The 18,152-nt window shown below is 41.1% G+C and overlaps 2 protein-coding genes and 1 pseudogene across 5 annotated transcripts; 2 read left to right on the top strand and 1 right to left on the bottom strand.

Annotated features, from left to right (window-relative positions):
- Positions 1 to 320: 320 nt before the first annotated feature.
- Positions 321 to 7,707, bottom strand: LOC148333772 (TRPM8 channel-associated factor homolog). 3 transcript variants are annotated; one of them, XM_088300261.1, is made up of 13 exons: positions 7,176 to 7,707; positions 6,617 to 6,744; positions 5,806 to 6,462; positions 4,262 to 4,478; positions 3,857 to 4,148; positions 3,237 to 3,538; positions 2,981 to 3,155; positions 2,793 to 2,887; positions 2,303 to 2,513; positions 1,712 to 1,948; positions 1,218 to 1,441; positions 1,021 to 1,134; positions 321 to 893 (listed from the first exon to the last, which is right to left on the bottom strand). In XM_088300261.1, exons 3-13 carry the CDS (start codon positions 6,444 to 6,446, stop codon positions 651 to 653), a joined length of 2,751 nt encoding a protein of 916 aa, XP_088156387.1. In that variant the 5' UTR covers positions 6,447 to 6,462; positions 6,617 to 6,744; positions 7,176 to 7,707; the 3' UTR covers positions 321 to 650. The 3 variants fall into 3 exon arrangements, with proteins under 3 accessions (XP_088156387.1, XP_088156388.1, XP_088156389.1); XM_088300262.1 differs by having other exon boundaries at positions 6,617 to 6,662; XM_088300263.1 differs by lacking the exon at positions 6,617 to 6,744.
- On the top strand, positions 4,370 to 14,577 carry pnkp (polynucleotide kinase 3'-phosphatase). Its single transcript, XM_088300264.1, has 17 exons — positions 4,370 to 7,755; positions 8,049 to 8,095; positions 8,319 to 8,594; positions 8,661 to 8,972; positions 9,150 to 9,229; positions 9,323 to 9,380; positions 9,506 to 9,613; positions 10,109 to 10,180; positions 10,334 to 10,382; positions 12,491 to 12,561; positions 12,662 to 12,754; positions 12,926 to 13,022; positions 13,119 to 13,180; positions 13,506 to 13,615; positions 13,833 to 13,920; positions 14,014 to 14,081; positions 14,237 to 14,577. The coding sequence occupies exons 1-17, from the start codon at positions 7,635 to 7,637 to the stop codon at positions 14,355 to 14,357; spliced, it is 1,833 nt and encodes a 610-aa protein (XP_088156390.1). The 5' UTR covers positions 4,370 to 7,634; the 3' UTR covers positions 14,358 to 14,577.
- A 1,048-nt stretch (positions 14,578 to 15,625) lies between these two features.
- Positions 15,626 to 17,101, top strand: LOC148333770 (uncharacterized; annotated as a pseudogene). Its single transcript, XR_015844216.1, has 2 exons — positions 15,626 to 16,376; positions 16,624 to 17,101. The product of XR_015844216.1 is annotated as an uncharacterized LOC148333770 (transcript).
- Positions 17,102 to 18,152: the final 1,051 nt, after the last annotated feature.

Below are 18,152 nucleotides of genomic sequence, written 5' to 3'. Positions count from 1 at the left end.
GATGCCAATGCTATGGATGCGTTTAATGAATCCTTGGTTCTCTTATTTGGCTCAGTACATCTCCTTACTAAACTCTCTCATGGACGATTCAATTATTAAAAGCCATAGATGTTCATATTATTTTTTGTTTACATTTGGCAAAAAAATAGCCTGGATTAAATTTTGACATAATTTATGACAATTTGGCCGGCAATAAACTAAAATATCAAATGTTTTGGTGAGTAATCAGCAATCTTACATTTAAAATAACAGACACCATTATACAAAGTTACACTCACCCATTTTGTATTTCTAAAATAAAGACGCAAATCTTATGCAAATGTAAATCACGTAAATGTTTATTGGTCCTTTTTCCACTGACAGCAAGACAAGGCATTTAAATACATACACAATACAATTAAACACATGGAATACTGGACTGGGATATTTGCAATTGTACCATCACCCTTAAATGTTCCAACAAACCCAAGTTTCATTGTATTACTACTCCTGCAGCTGTTAATTAATTGGGGTTTTTTTAAGTAGAAGAACACCAACACACATAAATATAAAAACATAATAAAAATGCAGTTAGTTTAATGATGTAGAGGAACAGATGTTGGAATATTCAACAATGTAGCTCTCTGCATTTCAATCAATCAATCACTCATTCAAGCAAATCGGACCATTGGGTGGTCCACCCAGGCCGGAAAGTTGGCTAGTTTCTCCTCAGTAGCCTTCACTATGGGCCAGCTCCAGGCCTTGAAGAATCCACACAGGTTCATTCCCACAGTTTTGGAGAACGTCTCCGCGTACAGGTTCATCTTGCCACCATTGTCCTTTGGATAGTTGCTTATCTTGTGGTAAGCAGCAAACACCCTCTTGAAGGCATCCCAGCCAAATCTTTCCTGGAGCTATGTTAAAAGGGGGACATTTTATTCATCAGCATCAGTTCCAGATGAGGTGTGACAGGCGTGTTAAAAGCCTTGCAGTCACAAGGGCCTTTTTATTTATTTTAGATCAGAGTTTACTGTCTCTTACCTGCAAGTATGTTTCAAGAGCCACCCACACCTCCCACTTGCTCAGTTGCCTGCCCTCTTTTACAAATTGTTCCAATCGATTCTTCCTTTTTGCTGAAGTGACATCTCCATGAGCCTGAATTGAAGAACCAATGATGTGAATGCAAAATGACATAATATGACTATCGGGGCCCAGTCAAAAAGGAAAAATGAGTTCACCTTTTCCCTGTTGATCCCCAACACCTCCTCATGGATGTACACCGACCAAAGGTTGCATGTGCACTCTGTGGTATGTGGCCGGAACTCCCAGCTTTCTCTCTGCTGGTTGTGTCCGAGCTCGTGGATTGGACCCCATAGGCCTTTAGTCTTGGCGTTCTCGAGGTTGACCACTGCATCTGCTGAGGCCTTGTGCATCATGATGGGGTATCCGGCGTGCATCCAACCTGTCGAGCAATAAAAACAAGAGCTGTCCACTTATTCACTTATCAACATTGCTGGAGTCCATAAAGTTGTTTTTAAAATGTTTCTGAGTTATAGCTTTGACTTGTAGGGCGTTTCCTATCCTGATATGTTTAAGGTAAACTCCATAAAACTAACAGTTATGCGATCATATCCTGGAGTGTTACAGAAGCCTAGTTCAAGTCTGGTGAGAGAGACACACCTTATTCAACATTGGTGACACTTGACATACTGTACATACAAAACGCACATACCATAAGAAATCTGCACATCTGCTACAAAGCGTTCTTTGCGGGGGAATTTGTGTGGCTTGGCAGCTAAGTCGGCAATGCCTTTCATGATCGCGTCCCAGAGTGCTGCCAACAAATCCGGTCTATCCAGATTCCTAATGACACCTGACGGAACAGTGAGTATGATATTGTCGAACTCCAACTCTGCCCAAGGGGCAGGAGCTGTTTTCAGCATGGCCCAATCGGCTGGCGTTGTCACTCCTGAAAAGAGTAGAGGGGTAAATTGTTTGATTTTCAACTCGGCTAACATTTCAAAACTATGGCTGTCAAGGCGGACTTGAATATTGTCGAGTAAAAATGTCAACCAGAAATTCACCAGGATTTGCAGAAATGACTGTAAACTCTATAATGTACACACCAGGCCAATAGTTGGTGAGACACAGAGTTCTCGCTATAAATACTATTTTTGATTTGTTTTAGATTTTTGACCATTAACATATTTCTCTACTGAATTCTAGACTACAAATTATAAAAGGATGTTCCATTAACCGCGTAGGGATGCAAAAGTAGAAAAAAAAAACAGAAATCAGAGAAGACCAATCACATCATCCTCACCAGATTTATAATAAGGTGCCGGCACAGCGACCTGTACTATGACCTCTACCCCGCTCACTTGGGTTTTAGGTGGGGCCACCAAGTAGATGAGACCTCCCCACAAGTTCCACACCAACATCATCTCAGTGTTAATGGGAAATCGCTCGTAAACACTGGGCGCTCTCTTCAGCTCGGCAGCGTTAAGATAGTCTGTTTGACAACCAATTTGGACCTGTGGTGGAATAGAAACCATTTTTACAGACAATATTATGAAGCAATCCCTGTTGAAATTCTTTATCTGAATCCATCCATGATAGTGCTTGTCATTATCAGGGTCGCAGTCCAAATATTGTATCGAATATAAATATGGCACTTTGGTCCGACTACAAAGCTTGCTGATAATATGAAGATGCCAAATTAAAGGGATTTGGGCACAGTGCTACTGGAAGAGATGCAGCATGAACAGAAATACAATAAATCCAAACAATAATAATTGGTTTTGGCTTCTTACCTTCCATCCCTTGTTGACAATCTGCCCAGGCATTGCGATGTAGGTCTTCATCCCATGAGAAAGGTAGAGTCCAGTACTGATCCACTCTTCACTTTCTGGTGCATCAAAATAAACAGACAATCACATTAATTTAATCTAGCACCTTATATACGGTTGACCCTTCAAATGGTCAAACAATAAGCCCTTACCCGCTGTGTTGGCATTCAATTGGAGTCTGTAATTGTAGACAACAGGCAACAGGGGGGTCTCATTGATGAGGTAAGGCAACAGGCTTTCAGGATTGGGGCAAACCTTATATACCTCTGAGCCCATGTTGAGCAAGAGATGGTCTTTGGGACTTTTCACTGGGCAGGTGTCACACACCTGAAAAAAAAAATATTGTCGCGGTGGTTCAACAAAAGACCTGATTGGTCCCCTGAGCTTTTCTTTACGTTGGCTACCGACCTGAGGTATGCCCGATTTCTTCAGGACATGCGTAAGGGTGGACAGGACCTGAGCGTATGAGCAGCGATCATAGGCTTCCATTTTTAAGAAGGCGGTACAGTCCTTGCTTAACTTCTGAAGGCTTTGCTCCTCATTCTTGGTAAGATCCTCTCCCTCAGTTATATGAGTAGCAAAGCGTTGTAGGAGGTGGCAGAAGTTGTAGCCGTCTTTGCCAATCTGGCTGTATACGGGGGCTTTGAAGCGACCGCCCCGAATGATATCAGGCAACAGGCTCAAGCCCATTTTGTTTAGTATCTTGTTCCCTGCAATTGCAACCTGTGTCTATTAGGATGTTCACAAATTATGATAAATGTCGAGTACTACAATAGGAGCTGAAAAGAACCTCGTCATTCATGTGGTCGGGTGGGGATCTTCAGGGGCCGGTTTCCTGGATGATTTCTAACTCTCACTGCTGCAACACATCTGATTCAAATGATTAGGGTTGTTATCCAACTTCTGCAGACCTTGATGATTATCTGATCATTTGAATCCGATGCGTTGCAGCAAAGAGAAATGGAAAACAGGCAGGACAGCGGACCTCGAGGAACATGAATGAAAAGCATTACAGTAGAGTGTAATACCTGAGAAATCTGTCATGGGGTTTTGGCCTTTGTTTGACTGTGCCCAGTACCAAGCATGGCCACCAATCAGCAGACCTCCTCCCTCCGCCACAAAGTTTTGGATCTCTTGTGCATGTTTGTCACTGTATGCTGAACACACAAACACACTTAGATCATTCCTGAAGTCGCTCTTCTCACACTTAAAGCCAGATTTCTTCAGATTGTCGAGGGCTTTATGTTGCAGGACGCCAACAGTGCCGTGTCGCCCTGCATCCAACCAGTGAATAGCATTGGTCCAAAATGGAGCCAGCTCCTGTTTTAATCCAAGCAAAAAGTGTGTTCATCTCACGACATTTGGCCGAACAGCATAAAGTGACACGTAATAATACACGTCACTGACATGATCAATGTTTTTATGAACGTTACCTTTCGGTCCAGAAATGATTCATGGCTCACAACAATAACACGTCCAAGCCCATAATATGTGCCTGCCAGAAATGGACGTCCATCTTCTGTCGTTCCGATAGGGAAGGCGAGCCGCCCATGAACCAGAATTTCAGAAGCAATCGCGCTGCCAGTAATGTCAAACTCAGATACCCCCTGAAGTAACACTTCCAGGTCATCCTCAAACTCCTTGTCCAGTCTGCATTTTAAGAACAATGAAAGGTTTCAGTAGCCGATTATAACAAAGAAGTGCTTCAAGCACACCACAACTACCCAATATATGCACAGCAGAACGATATAAACCAGAATATATCAAATTATGGCCCGGGGGCGAGATCCAGCCTGCCCTACCCTGTTCTTTTTATGTGTACAAGCGAGTTACCGAGCATGAGCTACAGTTGTGTCTGAAGTGTTGTCAATTTGGCCACGTTTTCATGATTTTAAGCGACTTTTTCCCATAAAAGAGACCAATGCGAATGACAACAGTGATCCTAATGTTAGCAAAATTCGTATTAAGTGATGGGAAGATTGCCAAGATTTGGCCTACTAATATTGTACGGAAATCTAAAGTTTCATTTACAGTACTGTATGTATCGGGTATATTACAGCATCACATATTTGTGACTCCAGTCGAGGAACAGCAAAAGGGAGTTGGTTATTGGAGCACAAAATTACGTTAAAGTTTAAGTGTAAAAGTGAAAACATGCAGTTTTAATGTAAGTTTATAACTTTGTTTAAACATCCATCCATTATCTGTACCGCTTCTCCTCACTAGGGTCGCGGGGGATGCTGGAGTTTATCCCAGCTATTGGGCAGTAGGTGAGGTACACCCTGAACTGGTTACCAGCCAATCGCAGGGCACACAGAGACGAACAACCATTCACACTCACACCGAGGGGCAATTTAGAGTGTTCAATCGACCTGCCATGCAAGTTTTTGAAATGTGGAAGGAAACCGGAGTACCCCGAGGAAACCCACGCAAGTATGGGTAGAACATGCAAACTCCACACAGGAAGGCCGGAGCCGGATTCGAACCCACAACCTCTGCACTATGAGGCCATCATGCTCACCAGTCGCCCCACGTGCCGCTTGTTTAAACATTGTATTTTTCTAATTTTAACAATAAATACCTCATCTAAACATGGATTTGTTTTTAAACCAGACAATCTGCTTTTTCTAACTACATTAAAATAAGTTGATGTTAGCGTGTTGGCTCGGCCCTCGGCAAGCGTTGCTGCTTTTCTTGCGGCCCCCTTGCAAAATTGATTGCCCAACCCTGATATATACAGTAGTACAACTAATGAATGTGCCTGTCGATAGTAATCTGAGCTCTGCCTCTGAGCATTAGGCGTTCGATTTTGTTTAGAAATGTAAACAGTAAAGATCAAGGATAATTTAACAAAGCTATGTAAATAATCACAAACTGGAGGTGTACAATATAATAATACTATTAATAATCATGTAAATCGACAAGAGATTCAGTGTACAATACACCTTACTGTAAAATAATAATTGGATTTACGTACACCACACGCATCCATGAGGCTGGAATCTGAGGGTAGATAGGCACCAATTCAGTTTCACCCGGATGCTGAGAGAAGTAGATGCCGGTCACAGCAGACAATTTATTCCCTCCAAAACCAAGCAGTATGTTCTCCTTTGGGTGGTCTGCGGCCCAACTCCATGCTTGTCCTCCAATTAAGACCCCTCCGCCGTTTTTCAGAAATGCCACCAGGTCCTTCCCATCTGTATTCAGGCTATAGGCGTCTGTTACATACACACCCAGATCTAGATTCTTCTGGAATGCCCCCACAACTTTAGTTTGGAAGCTGGATCTGCTCAGGTTATCATGCACTTTTTTAACACTCTTGTTGACCCCCACTGCCAGGTTGCGTGAGCCATCTCCTCTCAGCCAAATCACTGCGTTTTCTACAAGAGCGGCAAATGTTGACAAGTACTCTTCATGTCCCAGAACCACAATTCTTCCAGAGCCGTAATTGGAGGCAGCCATCAGGACCTGGCCCTGGCTGTTCATCACTAAAGGAAATGCATGTTCTCCAGTCAGCAGCAGGGCACTGGGAACATCAGCGCCACGGAGATCCACCTCTCTCAAGCCTCTCATCAGGGACAAAAAGGATCCCTCATTGTGACTTTTTTGGGTCGCCATGATGTAAAGTGAATCCCTGCAATTAATTTTAATAAAAGAAAGTGTCATTTTTTATCATAGATTAATTAAAGATATTGTTAAACCTTACATCCCATCAAGCACAACCATTACAGAAAAAGTAAATTAGTAGTTTTCTCCCAAGTGACACCAAAGGCCAGTCATATCTTTACCTGAGAGCATGCAGCTGAAGCCAAGGTACTGAAAGTGTGCACTGTACTGCATACGAAAGCACAATAGAGGAGGGATGTCAAGAGAGAATAACCCGCTGCGAGCTTCTGACAAAGACCAGGAACAAACACTATTGGATGATAACATGTCTATCAGCACAGGATTCTTCGAGTTTGATCTTGTTCTCTTCAAGCGGTACGCCCTGGGAAACCTGCTAATCCAGTCTTATTTTATGCAAACCAGGTAAAGCAAATAAAGTAAGATCTTCCAAGGGAGTCAAACACCACCAGTCCTAATAGAAACTTTGCAAAAGCCCGACCTGCATAGTTCTGTATCAACAGAGTCGTGTTCAATTATTTAATGACTCTCTGACAGCAGGGATCAAACAGTCCATTATTACGTCACAATTGATTTAAATAAGGTACATACCGCAAGAGTCGTTAGCGTTATTTTACGGTCGTGTCATCGCCAAATGTGTGAAATATATTTCTCTTGAGGTCAACGCCCAACATTCGCAAAAAATGCTAACTTGAAAGTACTAAAAAATAAGTAACCACTTACCTATCTAATAGTTCTCTTGTCTGTTCGTCCTGTTTTGCTCATTTAAGAGAAAGAGAAAGTAAACTCATTAAAGAAGGCAGTCATATGTCTAAGCGTCAGATACATCGCAACGAAATGAGAATCTCTGCGCAGTTTAAAAAATCTAACTTTGATGTTGTTTACGAGAGTACAGTGTATAGTTCAAATATGTATACCAATATCACGTGAGAGAGAGAGAGAAAAAAAGAAAAATCCCTCTAAACTAATTATTATTGGAATAGCTCTGAAACGCGTAGCGTGGTCGGAACTTTCCAACTCAACACGTTTCATGGTGGACTTGTAATCGGGATGGACCAATAGCACAAACAAGCTGCGCCTCCAGTTCAGACCCAAGTTCTGCTAAAAAAAAGCCAACCTTTCAGGTTTAAAATACGAACGTTGTCGTCCAGACCATCGCGACTTCAGATCTGTATCGCTAAAATGTCGTGCGTTTTGGTGAGTTCTTCCGGGGCTCAGGTCCTCCTGGAAGATGGACGAGCCGTGCTGCTGGGCCGGGGTCCCGACACCGGAGTCGTCGACAAGAAGTGCTCAAGACACCAGGGTAAATTTAACACGCATGCTTTCACCACATTGCTCTTCAAATAGATAATGTGCAGTGTTTCATAGCGTTAATTGTGGTTGCTTAAAAGGCTACCTGATCTTCGCTCAAAACGGCATTGAATATGGACTACAATTGTTTCCTTTTTGGTTTTGTAAACCTGTTAGACATACTTGAATTTGATTAGTTAAATACAAGCCTAAACAGCGATTGACAATACAACCCTCTTTTGTTTGTGTGTGCGCGCGATTGATTATGCGTGGTCGTGACAGTCATGTTTTTGGTGTTGCTTTCAGTGAAGGTGGTGGCTTGCTTTGCAGACCAGGATGTGGTTGTCACTCAGGTATGAAAACAAAACACTTGAGTAATATACCCTCCCTATTAACGAGGCAGTTGTAGTTTTGTTATTCTTAAAGAAGATCCACCTCTCTTATAAGACGCCAGTTCGTATTTATCTTCGCCTCAGGTGATGATATATTTGGTTGTATTGTCCTGATCTACCCTGCATGTGGTGTTCTTGATAACCAAATAAAATCTATAACACAAGTATTGTTACTGTTTCACAGCTGGGTCCCAATCCCAGTTTTCTGGAGGGTGAGCAGCTTGGCCGTGGCCAGTCTGGTAAACTCAGTCATGGTGGCACACTCTACCTGGTAAACCAGCAATACCCATTCAAAGTGTGCTTCACCTCGAGTTCACGTACACCTGCTTCCAGTGCAGTACAAAGCGGGCTCAACAATTCAAACAAAACAAAAGGTGGGACGAATGGGAATGAAAATGGCTCACAGTGGAATCCACCTAAGCGCAGTATAAAGGATTTCTTTCCTACCTCTCCTATGAAGGTAAACACAATTGTCTTTTCTTAGACTAATTTTAGAGGCACACTTGTGACTTTCATATCTTTGTAGTCATCAAAAAGGCCACTTAGCCCAAAGAGCGGGTGTCCTAATGCAAAGCGCCACCAAGGAAATGTAGAGGACTCTAGTGAATGGAATAAGGAGGAGGCGAGTGAAGATGAGAATGAGAAACGAGCAGAAGAAAAGCTCAGGCATCTCCAGGAGTTGGCAGAGGCAGCCGTAAGAGAGAAATGCAACAGGAGCCCAACAGCAACAGGAACCCAACCTACATCTTCTTCTTCCCCGGCCTGCGTAAAGAGCACATGGCAGCAAGTTGGCAACCTCATGCTTTATACTGCAGCAAGCGTCAGAGGGAGTGACAAGGTGGGCACTGCTTAAATAAACCAACTTCAAAGAAACATGGAATTATGTAACTGAATTAAAATATCAGATCATGAACATCAGGTGGTCTTTTACTGTCTTCGATCTACCAATACACATATTATCAAGTGTTAGTGTAGGTGTTATGAATAATAATAATTGCAATGTCTTCCTCTCCAGATTGCTGGCTTTGACATAGATGGCTGCATTATCACCACTAAATCAGGCAAAGTCTTTCCCACTGCACCGGATGACTGGAAGTACGTCTGTTTCACTGAAGCCCCAAAATCCAAACATTTTCATTTTTCATCCATTGGAGAATATTTTGTCTTAATTGTGTGGATCATGAACAGGATTCTCTACCCTGAAATCCAACCTCGGCTGGCAAACCTAATCAAGAAAGGATACAAGGTGGGAGGAGCAAAACGATTGTCCTTGACATACTGTTGTGCTGTCAGATAAAGATATTAAAGACTATCAAAACGCTGACATTTTGCGTTGGTTTCTTTTTTTTGCGCTTCTTTCTCTTTGTCTAGGTGGTGTTTTTCACCAACCAGATGGGGATTGCCAGAGGAAAACTGAGACCAGAAGTCTTCAAATCTAAAGTGGAGGACATCCTCGCCACCCTGCAGTTGCCTGTGCAGGTAAGGGTTAAGTCTGTAGCCTTTCAATAGGCGGGACTAACAATCCCACAACTGCATTAGATTTCAAATTCTAGAGCATGCCTCAAAAGACTGTTTACAAAGGCAATGCTCAGTTTTAATTTACAGAATCAACATGTATGTAGCAATCACACAATCAAGTTTTCAGTGGTCCAGAAATGTAATCCATCAGACTTGGTGCTGTTTCTAATGTTTTGGTTTGCAACATGTATTTGAAACTTCAATTAAAACTAAGCATTATGAGTAATAAGCTGATTGTTTCATCTTGCCGATGTTGGTGATTGCATTGGACTGTGCAATTGTACGTAATATTCTTGACAATTGGTGTACAGCATTTACAGACCAGGTAATCTGCTGTCTGAATGTATTCCGGATTCAATATAACATAAATGTTCTTGTTGGTAGTTCAGTCATAATGTGATCTCTCTTTTTTTAGTGTGCACAAAAGTGATGTATGGATTGTGGTCTGTTTCAAAGGTGTTTGTAGCAGCTGGTCCAGGAATCTACAGGAAACCAGCAGTGGGAATGTGGAATCACTTGTGTGAAAAGGTACATGACAGTCGAGCTGAGGTAGACAGTAAAACGATGTCTTGCAACAACTCAGATCCGTCTTGGTTGGCACCCTGAAACCAATCTACATTAAAATGTGCTTGCGTTTGCATTTTGAATTTGTTGTCTTCATTTTGTGTGTTTCCTATACAGGCCAATGATGATGTTCCTGTGGACAACACACAAAGTTTTTATGTTGGAGGTGAGTCTGTATCGGAAATGTGTAATTCTTTGAAAAAGTAATTCAGTTGTATTACTGATTACTTGATTTTCAAATAGTCTAAGTTGGTTTGCAAGATACTTTATTATATACAGTAGGGCGTAATCCAAAAGTAATTAAATGTATTCAAGTTACATTCATATTACAGTACTTCGATTACATTTCTAATTGCATTTTTTTTTTACAGTTAACTAATAACTGTATGTATGTATCCAATTAATAGTCAGATGCACCCCATGTTTTGAATAAATGGGGCATATATACTCCTACGTACCATTGCAGACTTTTGTTATTCAGTTTAATAGTATAAATAGTTCAAGTCTCATACTAAAAAATGAAGTCTCATACTAAAAAATGAATTGCAGCATGTATTATTCCTGCTCATATCGCATCGGAGGATATCGGAATTGGACATTACTCTAGGGCGCGATATCGGTATCGGATCGGAAGTGGAAAATGTTGGATCGGGATACTCCTAATATAGAGTCAGCAGTTGCCGACAAGCCCACTTACCATGTAATTTACAACCTCTCTTTTCCAATTCTTATTTGGTCATGGCTTTTTACCGGCAAGATTCAAGGGTAGTTTTGTTTTTTTATTACAATTTGAATCAAGTGAACCATTTTTGTTTTAACGTAAGTATATATTATTTTTGAGTCTTAATCAATTTCACTTCTTGTTTTGGTGAAGAAAAAGGTCTTCACTACTTCACTAAAGGAAATCTGTTTTGGGCATGGACGGTTTAACTGTTAAACATTGATCATTACATTGTTAATAAACAATGATTAAATTTGCTGCCTTCATGCAGTGACGCAGCCTCGTTAGTCTTTCTCTTAAAGCTTGAATGTGCTGTTATCCATGTTTTTTTGTGTTTGTTTTTAATATGTTGTATTGATGGGCTTTTTGATGCTAGATAACACTTTGTCAACTGCACGATGTAACACACCTATTATTTAATTTAAATTACACAAACCCAAAATAGTGACTGCATTTCCATCTTGAAAACACAAATCTCTCTCCTTCCTCCATTCCTGTTGGTTGAAATGTGACATGGCGCATACGTGACATCCCTCTCCCAGATGGCAATGCAAATGTCAAATCCCAGATTGCTTCATTTCAAGCTGTAAACACTGAAGTGCCCCCTTCTTGTTTGTTCTGTAATGTAAAGTTGGTTGTTGCGTGTCTTTATTTAGGAATGGGGTCTGCAGTAGTTTATTGTTTGTTAATTTTTAACTTTGTTTGTTGGAAAAAATGTGAGTCCTATTCAAGCGTTATCAATTGTTAGTCACCGCTGCGCCCAAGAGGCAGTTAACTGCATTACAGTTTAACTGTGAACGGCAAGTGTCTCAGTTGTGAGACGCGTCAATATTGGAAATTGCTATGCAGTAACAATTTGTGACCATGGCAAGTAACTGTCGTCCAATTACTTGATTGGGCAAAGAAATGTGTTACATTAGTTATTACTATAATTTTTTATATATATATTAATGTGTTACTTCCATTGTGGTCATCAAAGTGATTTTTGTCTTTCTTTTTCCACCTCCAAATTGACTGAAATTGGGACCTTGCCTTGTGTTAACTGAATTCTTAATACAGTAGTTGTATTAATATAACATAAAATACCGGTCTCATTATTTTTTGGTATAAATTAATTACAAGTTTAAAAATCACTTGATGGAAAATCTTATTCTAAAGAGAAAGGGCTCCCTTATTGCAGTGACAACCCATGCATCATCTACCTGTAAAAGTTTGTTTGTTAATAAATACTCATTTAGAGTGGTATTTACTGCATTGGTTCATTGATAAATTAGACTGCAAATGTAAGGGAAGCTCTGCAGCAAAAAAAGAATCCCCCTATTGTATATTCCATTGAATACAGGGTGCTAATAAAAAGAAAAAAATCTGTTTATTGTTTGGGAATTATTGAAGTTAAAACATCTAAAAAGTAGAGTATGAGATAGTAAAGTATACTGTATAGTCCACAATACACACACTATAACAATCAACAAGATTGTTACAGTCCAATATGATGAAGTTCATAATGTCGTATATACCAGCAGCCAAAGCTATCGTCTGATTTTACCCTAAAGATGCTGCAGGTAGACCTGAGAACTGGGCTCCGGGGAAGAAGAAGAAGGACTTCTCGTGCAGTGACCGACTGGTTAGACCGCTTCAGACTTTGAATGTGTTTTTTTTCATTTAAAAATAATTTATGCACAAGTGATCAAATGTATGGCTCATTTTATTTTTCATGTCTACAGTTTGCTCTGAATCTCGACCTGCAGTTCCACACTCCAGAGGAGTACTTCCTGGGCTGGAAGAGCGCCTCTTATAATCTACCAGAATTTGACCCTGTGAGTGAAAAATATGTCATACGATCTTAAAAATGTGAAGATTTTGCCCTGACGCCAGAATCAAAATATTTTTAAGTTGCTGGACTTCCCTGATCGGCTACATGACACGCAATAACTCATGCAATGCACTATCCTCATTGTCTCAATTTGTATTTGAAATCTGAATTCTAGAGAAAACTGGACTCCAACGGCACGCTATATGACCCGCCGTCTGCATCTCTCACCTCTAGCAAGACAGAAGTCATTGTGGCCGTGGGTTTCCCCGCTTGTATGTAAATGCTGCAAGTGTTTCTTTGTGTGCTGTGCCTGCTTCATTCACTGGCATCCTCCAAATCGCTTGTCTTTGTTTTGTTTTTTTCCCCAGCGGGCAAGTCCACATTCTTCCACACCCATATTGTTCCACAGGGTTATGCATACATCAACAGAGTGAGTATTCAGTGTGACAAAATTCTCTTCAATATCGAACCCCCTCCCAATGGTTATATAGAGTTGCAATCAAAATCCTCCTCAATGATAATTACACTGCGAGGAGGTCCTCAGTTCATGACAGACAACATTTTGAGATTCCAAATGGCACACGGCATGAGAATAGGTTAGCATGCGGCTTGTATCTGTTGTATTGATAAGATTGTCAAATTTGGAGCCCGAGCCAAATTTCACCTCCTCACTGAAATAACAGTTATTGGTGTGATCAAAGATTTCAAGTCCCTCCTGCCATGTGCTGTTTATTTATTTATTGTGGCTTCTTCAGGACACGCTTGGTTCATGGCAGAGCTGTGTGGCGGCATGTGAGCGTGCACTGAAAGAGGGCCGCAGCGCTGCCGTTGACAACACCAACCCTGACCCAGAGTCTCGCAAACGGTAGCCCATTTCAAAAGGTTTATCATAAAATGAAAATCAAAATTAAGAGTGCTTTGACTGACTTTCCATTGTTCCTGTACAAGTTATTCACGGACTTAATAATTTTCTTCTATATCGACTGCATCAGCCTGCTGTTATCACTCGATGCCGCGGATAGGTGAATCGTTTTTTTTTTTTTGTATTTATGTGAGCTCAAGTTCCCTTTTATCTTCTTCAGTTATGTGGATGTGGCCAAGGCAGCAGGTGTGTCCTGTCGCTGTTTTCACTTCTCAGCCACTCTGGAACAAGCCAAACACAACAATAGAGTATGATTTGCCTTTCCACTCTGTCACGTGTGTTCTGTTGATTCAACTGTTACGTTTTCTTTCATAATGCAAACTTGTTACTGTTGTTACCAGTTCCGGGAGATGGCGCCTTCAGACAGCAAACATATGAAAGTCAATGACATGATTTTCCAAAGCTATAAGTGAGTCATTACAAGCCAAGAACGATGTTTTTTTTCTGTTTTACTCCAGTCTTGGTTTAGCATGCATTACATTTAACCAATTTAACCATTTAATGCAGTAGGCGGCTCCTTTATAAAGACTCTTTCTGTCTCTCTTGCTTTCTCTTGATGAACAGGAAACACTTTGTGGCACCTGCCCTCTCTGAGGGATTCTCCGAGATCCTCAGCATTCACTTTGTCCCTGACTTTAAAGACAGCCAATCAGAAATCTTATTCCGACAGTTCTCCGAAGGCTGATGGTCCCAAACACATTTCTGAACAGTAAAAGAATATTGATGTGAGTGGTGAAATTATGCCAGAAAGCAAGACACAATTAAGAAAAAAAAATGGCAAGGTTTTTTTACGGACATATACATTAAGTTTAGTAGTAAAGTGTGGGAAATGAACAGCTTCCTATTGTAGTGCATTATGTGTTAGATAAAATACATGTATATGTAAATAAATGTATTGCAACCTGGCTGTACGAGTTTTGCCATCACACTTTAATAAGTACAGTTGTGCTGCAACAATTATTTTAATAATCAATTAACCGCTCAAGGTGCAGGGTTCCATTCTGGCTCTGGCCTTCCGGTGTGGAGTTTGCATGTTCTACCCGTGCCTGTGTTAATTTTCTCCAGGTTCTCCGTTTTCCTCCCATATTCCATAACCATGGTAGGTTAATAAACACTCTAAATTGTCCCTAGGTGTGAGCGTGAGTGCAGATGGTTGTTCGTCTTTGTGTGCCCTACGATGGGCTGGCAACCAGTTCAGGGTGTCCCCAGCCTACTGCCCGAAGACGGCTGTGATAGACTCCAGTATGGCCTCAACCCTTGTGAGGAGAAGCGGTTAAGATAATGGATGTATGATTCTATCAATTGCCCCCCCCAATTAATCACTTGAATGGGTTAAAAGGAAGTTTTGATTTCAATCCCTTTATTTAAAAATGGGACATTATTTCAAATTGTGCGGAAAATGCACAAATGTACATTAATTATGATTCGGTTCCTGGTTTGGTCCATAACATTCATCAGAGACAAACACCAAATTGATCTTTGTTTTCCAAAGTGAAAGCTGATGTTTGGCAATGTCTTCATTTGATGAAACGCAAATTTAATCATTGTTGCTCAACTGTTGTACCTTTACAGTGCAGCACACTTGTTTGTGTATTTTTGTCAATACTGATTATTCTGTGGTTTTTACACAATTTAAAACAGTTCCCAAGTTTCTTAACATATGCCCGACATTACACCAACATTAAGAGTTATGGACGTCACCCACTTGACACATTGACATGTTTTGTCTGACTGAAATTACCCTGACGGGGACCGCGGCCCCATTTCTGCAGAAATATGGTTTCCAGTTCTGGTGGCTTCTTTAAATGGATGCAATGTGTGTATGTGTGTTTTAAATCTATATATATGCCTTGTTATTTACCGCCCTAAACAAACAAACGCACACGTTCCTTAAATGTGCACATTGTGTGTGATGTCAGCAGGGTGTACCGAAATATGCACAGGTGGTTTGCCGTTTCCACTAAAGTTTTCAATTCTACCACTGCGAACTTCGTCTTTAATCGAATTTTCCGCCTAATCTTTGAAGATGGCGCCCGCATGCAGTGATCTAAATGTTTAAATAGCGGGCGTTAAAATTGCACGTCTACTCACTATAGTATTTCGCGCGCCGTTGGCAACAGCCTGAAGTGGTGGAGGGCGTCTATAAGCACAAGAGGGGCGCTAAGGAAAACGAGTATGTAGTAATAAAGAAGAAGTAACATACGAAGAAGAACGCGGAGTCTGGTCGCTTATTCAAGTTGGCGACACCAATGCTATGTTAGTCGTACCTCACCTCTAGGTTCGGCTTTGCGACATAGGTAGCTTGCATAGTTTCCAGCATGGAAAATCTTGGAGAGAACCGCAAGCGCAAAATGAAGTTTGGTGTGATGGAGTTGGCGGTGTTGGTGGAAGAGGCAAATACGCACATTAGTGAGTTGTAGGAAAGGAATCTGAATGTAAGCAGAAGAAACGCAATATGGGAGACAATCTGCAAGAAAGTCAATGCTGTGGGTAAAACAAGAAGGACACTAGATGAGGTGAAAAAAAGATGGCAAGATATCCGAAGAAGAACAAAAGAAAAAATGGCTCAGTTAAACAATTGGGGGACCGGTGCAAGACTTTCCTCTGTCTGCGATTTTGGAGCAGTTGCAATTGACCTTCTGTGACGAGAACATCGTTGGGATGGAAGAATTTGACATCCTTGAACCAAAAACTGAACGCAAAGGTGAGCAGGCCCATGTTAACAAACTAACATTTATGTCATTGGGAACATTAATTTTTTCACGGGATGCTGACTTTGCTGCACGTAAACTTGTCTGCTGCGCATATATTTTATTGTTGTTAAACAGAATGTCTCAATTCAAAAAGCTTATGCACTCAAATGTTAATTTTGTGCAATCATCACCTAATAAGTCAAGTTTTCGGTTCACTTATATTTATGATTATTTAAGCAAGCAATCCTGCTTTTTTAGAGACTGCGTTAGAAGTTCCAGCATCAACGGTGCACTCAGGTCAGCCAAAGTCACCAACTGGCATCCCTGCCGAGACCCACAGGGATCTGCCTTACGAGGACACCGACAAGGAGTTGCTACGGGAACAGAAAAATCAGTCTGCATTGCTTCACAATGGCTTACAGTCCATTGTACAGGAATTGAGAGCAGTGTCCTCTTTTATGCGTGCATCCAGAAGGGACACTCAGGCCATGGTTGTGCAGACCAGGCAACTGGTCAATGCCGTATCTGACCTGACAACGGCCATCAATGTCCTGGCGAGAGTGATACAAGACGGGGTACAGGCAGTTGGGACTCAGAGGATATTCTGTTCCGGTAGCCTTTCAAATGAAAAGGGACGGGATGGCGAAGGACTAAGTGAAACAGCGTTCAACCCCAGCGTAACCTACGGAAACGGAAAGCTTCAATGGATGAAACCATTTCAACAAAAAGAACGTAGATTTCAACAGTGTCAGCGTTAACATTTTCAAATTGAGGCTAGTTTTCCAGTCGTTGGTGACTTCAAATGGGCCGTTTGCAATTTTACCCCAAATCACTTAGTCGTATTTTTTAAAACTGTCAATATGACTCGACAGTAGTGCTTGATTAAAATGATATGTGGAGATGTCATCTCTGTCCCAATCTTGTAGCTCTAACTTGATTTTCAAGAAACCACCGTCCATCCTTCCAGTGCATTCCTCTTTTTTGAGGTTGGGTCGGGGGGCTCCCTGGGGGTCCCTTGATGTTCCTATGCTAGCTGAGAGAAAGTTTCTCCAGCGTGTCCTGGGTCTTCACAGTGGCCTCCTCAAGGTGGGTCATGTCCAGAACACTTCACCAGGGAGGCGTCCAGGAGCCACGGCCACCAACAGCGTTTGGGACGTCAGGACTAAAGAGAGCACGATCGTTGGTTTTGTCAGTAGCCTATGCAAGAGGCTTTTGGTTGTTTCATATAAATGAAATTCAACAGACCTGCTCGCCTCCCAAACAGAACAATGCTTGAGAAGCATGATCATCCAGCATCACATTTGTGGACTCCTTCGAGGTTTCACACTAACATGTAGGGCTAAACACTTAATTGATTTGAAATTGACATCGTAATGTTGTAGAATGCAATTTTTAATTCAGAAAGAGTGTGTGTGTGTATATATATATATATATGTGTGGGTGGAGGGAGCGAGGTATATGTGTGTGTGTGTGAATACGTATCCTATACTTTATTTATTTATTTATTTTGTGTCTGGATAAATTCATCAGAATATTTACACATTTCATGAAACGTGAAAATGTCATAGATTTGTATTATTGTTGTAATCAGTATCATGACTTACCGACTTGTGCTTCAGAATTTTGTGTACGTTGTCGTGAATGCTAAAGACTGCAAATCCAAGTGTTTAGTAAGTTAACAACTCCAATGAAAGCTAATAAATAAACTGTCATATAGTTTTTACATGGTTTATTTTTCTTTATTTTAGTGTAAGCCTAACATATAAGACCAAAACGTTTAGGAATTG

Source organism: Idiotropiscis lumnitzeri, chromosome 7, assembly GCF_059441095.1.
Source record: "Idiotropiscis lumnitzeri isolate Australia: NSW breed Sydney's pygmy pipehorse chromosome 7, RoL_Ilum_1.0, whole genome shotgun sequence".
NCBI lineage: Eukaryota > Metazoa > Chordata > Actinopteri > Syngnathiformes > Syngnathidae > Idiotropiscis > Idiotropiscis lumnitzeri.
The sequence above is the reverse complement of the archived record's forward strand: the minus strand, read 5'-3'. Positions and strand labels throughout refer to the sequence as shown.